This window comes from Theropithecus gelada, chromosome 14 (genome assembly GCF_003255815.1).
Source record: "Theropithecus gelada isolate Dixy chromosome 14, Tgel_1.0, whole genome shotgun sequence".
Classification (NCBI taxonomy): domain Eukaryota; kingdom Metazoa; phylum Chordata; class Mammalia; order Primates; family Cercopithecidae; genus Theropithecus; species Theropithecus gelada.
In genome coordinates, this window is record NC_037682.1 from 67,410 (window position 1) to 73,095 (window position 5,686).

At 35.7% G+C, this 5,686-nt stretch overlaps 1 protein-coding gene across 1 annotated transcript; it reads left to right on the plus strand.

Moving 5' to 3' along the window:
• The first annotated feature begins 1,464 nt into the window (after positions 1–1,464).
• On the plus strand, positions 1,465–2,564 carry LOC112607103 (olfactory receptor 5L1). The gene has a single exon (XM_025358163.1). The coding sequence runs from the start codon at positions 1,558–1,560 to the stop codon at positions 2,494–2,496; it is 939 nt and encodes a 312-aa protein (XP_025213948.1). The 5' UTR covers positions 1,465–1,557; the 3' UTR covers positions 2,497–2,564.
• Positions 2,565–5,686: the final 3,122 nt, after the last annotated feature.

The window sequence follows — 5,686 nt, forward strand, 5'->3', positions numbered from 1 at the left end:
TCACTTTTGACAAAGAATCACTGCTCTGTGTGCAATTAACAGCTTGATTTTTTTTTTCTTTAGATTTGAAAGCAGGAAAGGGCTTTCAAAAGTGTGTATTAGTTTGAACTCAGGGAAAGATACACAACTCACCTCTCCTGGTCATTTTAAGAGAGAAAACCATATCATCAAAACAATTTTTAAAATTGTCAACCTGGCATTTAGTAATATGCACGCTGCATATCTTTGAAATCAGCTGAAGAATGGGAAAAATGTCTGGCTGTGTTGGTCTCTAGTCGAGATTTTTTTCTTCCAGGAGTGCTTGATTGGTGCCTCTACAATGATGTATGAATCTATCAAGGGTCAGGAAGAGAAAGAATGACAGGATTCTCACCCTCACTTTACGTTTGCTGTGTGTCAAAGGTCTGAAAAGTATGTGTCCCTAATTTAAAAAATTCCAACCTCTTTCCCCATTTCACTCCATAATAATGATACTTTGGGAGAAGTAAGACAAGTTAATAGATTTTTTAAAATAAATATTTATGTTCATAGATGTTGCAAGGGTTAAATATACGATTGTGTGTGTGGAATAAATATATGTATTTATATTATACATTATCATAATATATAATTTTTTTCTCTACATTCTGGCTGTTTTTAACTATTTTATCCCTTTTCACAGTCATTTATTGATATCATTAAAATGATTTAAAGTTATCCTTTATATAACTGCATGCTTTTATATTGTACACACTACAATTGTGATCATCTTCTCTTATTTGATATTTTATTTCTAAGTTTTAATATTACAAATAATACTGCAAAGCAGCAGTGGGAAGTTTTCCTAGTAATTTCCTGTGCACATCTTTGATCAGGTCTTCAAATAGATTGAAAGCAGTAAATTTATTTAATACACAATTTTTTAAGACTGAGGAATCATAGTTACAGTAAGTTGTCCTCAAGAGTACCAATTCCCTAAACCATGGCTGACACTGGAAAGTGTAATTAACCAAATCACCGTGATTATTTTACAGAGAAATTACTAATACAGATTATAAAATGAGTTTCTTCATCTAAAATATATCAGTAAAATACAAACGCTTGACTGTTAACATCTTAAATAAGTGTATTTCTCATCACTGTAACGAAAAATTCAGAGAGAGGTACCATAGATTCTAAATATTATTTTCTATGATCCCAATATTTGGCGTTGACTAAGAAAATGGGATTTGAATTTGAAAGAGTACGAAGGGTAATGAAATAGTAAGTTGACCTCATTCCCAATGATTCAGTGCAAAGCTGTCAATTGTGAAAGACTAATTAAAAGAACAATATAAATTCATATAAATGCTAATATTTTTGTTTGATCTTTGAACTAAACTAAGTTTATGCATTTGTGTTACACAATGTTGGACTTTTAAACATTTCACAAAAAGTTTTATTCTTTGCTGATAAGATTAACTATCCAACTTTTTCTGATGTCTTTTTACAGGATACAGCCAAAACTAAAATTTAGACTATATAATGAAGAATAATTTTTAAGTTTCTTTTTCCTCCAATCTCATATAAGTTGGAGACATGGGCAAGGAAAACTGCACCGCTCTGGCTGAGTTCATTCTCCTCGGACTATCAGATGTCCCTGAGTTGAGAGTCGGCCTTTTCCTGCTGTTCCTTCTCATCTATGGAGTCACGTTTTTAGCCAACCTGGGCATGATTGCACTGATTCAGGTCTGCTCTCAGCTCCACACCCCCATGTACTTTTTCCTCAGCCATTTGTCCTTTGTAGATTTCTGCTATTCCTCAATAATTGTGCCAAAGATGTTGGCTAATATCTTCAGCAAGGACAAAGCCATCTCCTTCCTGGGGTGCATGGTGCAATTCTACTTGTTTTGCACTTGTGTGGTCACTGAGGTCTTCCTGCTGGCTGTAATGGCCTATGACCGCTTTGTGGCCATCTGTAACCCCTTGCTGTACATGGTCACCATGTCTCAGAAGCTGCGTGTGGAGCTGGCATCTTGCTGCTACTTCTGTGGGACGGTGTGTTCTCTGATTCCCTTGTGCTTAGCTCTGAGGATCCCCCCCTTCTATAGATCTAATGTGATAAACCACTTCTTCTGTGATCTGCCTCCTCTCTTAAGTCTTGCTTGCTCTGATATCACTCTGAATGAGGCACTGCTGTTCCTGGTGACCATTTTGAATGAGAGCATTACCATCGTGATCATCCTGACCTCCTACCTGCTAATTCTTACCACCATCCTGAAGATGCGCTCTGCAGAGGGCCGGCATAAAGCCTTCTCCACCTGTGCTTCCCACCTCACCGCCATCACTGTCTTCCATGGAACAATCCTTTCCATTTATTGCAGGCCCAGTTCAGGCAACAGTGGAAATGCTGACAAAGTTGCCACTGTGTTCTACACTATCGTGATTCCTATGCTGAACCCTCTGATCTATAGCGTGAGAAATAAAGATGTGAAAGAAGCTCTCAGAAAAGTGATGAGTTCCAAAATTCACTCCTAGGGAAGATTTTATTAGCACAATTCAGGATTCCCAAGTAGTGGCAGGTGGGGGTTCATGGGAGGGGCACAGTGTTGGAGTAGAGAGAAGAAGGAGCTCAGTAGTTATGAGTGAGCCTTTTTTGATTCACTTATCTTTGTTTCTCTTACATTTAAGGTAATAGGATTGAACATATTTTAAAATTTGCAGCCAACTTTTGTAAAAATAAATTTGAGATGTTTTAAATGGATATGAGCCACAGCATTATTAAGATACAAACACTTAATTTTCTGTAAAACCTTCACAAATCTAATGAAGAACTCAGAGGAGTTACATTTTATTTCAGTATCCATTATGGAAACTATGATTCTTTTACAAATAAAATTTCCATTATTTATAATGACGATTACACCATCGTCAAAGTTTGTACAGAATGAGAATTCCATATATCTATGAATATATATGTAGTTGTCATTGTTTGATTTTTTATGTTTCTTGTTTGTTTTGTTTTATTCTTCATTATTTTGTTTCTGCTGTTGCAGTGTCCAATGTCATTGAAATTTTGGGTACTATGTCATTTGATAGATGACAAAAATAATAATTTCACAGGACTCTAGGGGCATTGCATTAAAGAACCTGGGATCACATAAAATGAGCTTACAATAATCTCTGGAACATAATTATTAGTTTTCTCTCTCTCTATCATACACACACACACACACACACACATGCACGCGTGCGCACACACACACACATATACATATAATATAAATATGTACAGGTAATAATTTAGAACCATTATTATGAATCACAGCATTTCTGAATTAACCCACTTCTCTTACTTTATCTTTACTGTTTATCTTCATACTAACTCTAAAATCTATTGATGAAGAGATGCTTACTGACACTTATAAGATGACTTTTAACCTCTGTTCATGTTCTTTTCATTTTTTTTTTTTTTTGGCTGAACTTTCTTTTATTTTATTCCTTCCATATGTACCAAAACCACATTTCTTAATTCCCTATTAAATTATATGCACCATTGATGATTTCTTTGTGACTCCATTACAACTTATGTCAATTTCCTCATTGTATTTACTTGTTTAAATTAAACTTCTCTCTTTATGTCCCTAACAATATTAGAAAAGCAATAGGTTTGAGTTGTTCAAAACTGAGATTGGTGTTTTGACCCTGGCTTTTTAATTTGTCAAGTAATTTACCTTCTTCGGTCCTTGGTTTCCTTCGTTTTAACATGGGATAATGCTTTTAACCTCATGGAATTTTATTGAGATTAAAATTTCACAATGTATGTGTACTTACTGACATCAGGAAGCAACTCAGTGTGTATCTAAATGAAGTCATTGAGTCTTGGGGTTTATTTAACTTTTTATCTATTTCATCATCAGTGGCATATGAGAAGTTTTTAAAAAATCTTTTATTGTTATGAAATGCATGGATGAGTAGATACTGGTGAAGCTATGATAAGCATATTGGGATTACTATGCAGATTTAGAGCACTTAGAGAGCTTTCAAGAACTGTGAGTTGGTCCACATTGTCATGAGTGTTCTAGCAGTCAGGGTCTACTTAGGGAAACAAATCCTCTGCTGGATCGAATTCATGAAATGTTAGCAATTAGAGGCCCAAAAGAGCACACAGGTGATGCTCTATTATTTAAAGATTGTTCAGTTTAGGAAGTAGCTATTGCTCTTGATATTGGAGGGCAATAGGGAAGAAACATTGTCCCCAGAACGTCAGAACTTCGTGGAAGCAGCTCAGTCAGCCGGTGTTAATCTCTTGAGGAAGAGGCATAACGTTCAGTGTGTCAGGGCCTCTGAGGCTGGGTTAGGACTCAGATTTCCGGTTTCCTGTGACACGCTCAGACAAGGTCCAAAGAAGGCTGTGCTAGATGGCTGCTCCTGCCTCTGGACAGGTTATCATGGAAAGCTGGAATCCACCAACTATCCATTGTGGCTAAATTCACACTAAGAGGAACTGGAAAATCAAGAAGAGATTTTCTTCTTCTCTCTTTTCCATTTGTTTCCCATCTTCCCTTCTCCCCCTCCTACCCTTATCCCCTTACTTCCTCTGGTGGAATCTAAAAGGAAGGCAGCTAGAAAGGACATCTGGGGAATGCAGTTTGCAAGCCCCAGCAGCAAAAGCACAGTGTAAGGACTACGAGAGTGGACATGAAAATGAGACTAGGTTCAACAAACACAGCTTCTGAAGGACTTGCAGTTTCCAATGCACAGGGTACAAGGAAAACCCTCTTCTTTTATTACCTAGAGTGTGTACATCTTTCTGTATCTAAACACTTCAGTAAATATCAAGATTCTCAGTTTTCATCTCTTTATATTAATTATAAATGCAATTGATTCTTGGTAAAATAGGTAAAACAAATGCAACAGAAGGCAGTGGTCACCCTTTAAGATCTAGGGAACAAATTTCCAAGGTGCCAAATCACATGCTGAATCTCATAATTTTTCTCACAATTTCTGTATAGTAAGGAGACCTATATTTTTCTTGGCTATTTTTGTTAATGGTAACTAAGATGACACTCTACTGGGCAGCTTGTTTCAAAGGGAATGACAGTCACCAACAGTAAGCTCTCTTAGTAGTTGGTGACTTTCGTGGCCTGATAGAATGGAAAGAGTAATTCAGAATGAGGGAAGGGGTACAAGTGACTGAACCACAGGTTGCAGATCTGGCATTTAAGTTTCTTTCTCTATTCCACGTTTTGTATCCAGTGAAATGATATATTCAAATTGAATAAATCACCCCGAAAATGGTGTAAAGAAACATTATCTCTATAACGTATTTTGGCTATAATATGGATATAATATAATATAATATCCAAATGCCAAGTTATATAAGATAGTAGATTTATCTCTGTCTCAACCTGAAAATTAGGGCGAGAAGAGAAAGAAAGGGAGGGATCTGTAAAATCTAAGCATCTCATTTTCAATGATGTTTTCAACTATTTTCTGTGAAGTTTCTGTTCAATCATTTTCTCTTTTTTCCACTGTGTGTTAATTTTTCCATAATGATTTATAAGATATTCCAGATTTAAAAGTATTAGCTTCTAAGGATAAAATTTACAAAAAACCATAATTTGGTAATGTAATTTAATTTTATATAGCAATAAAACTTTTTAATAAGTAGTTTACATTTTCATGTTTTTATACTCATATTTTGGGCAACTTAAGAATAAATGCA

Bases quoted from the DNA above. Each gene is read 5' to 3' on its own strand.
- LOC112607103 (XM_025358163.1), top strand. From the start codon at position 1,558: ATGGGCAAGGAAAACTGCACCGCTCTGGCTGAGTTCATTCTCCTCGGA.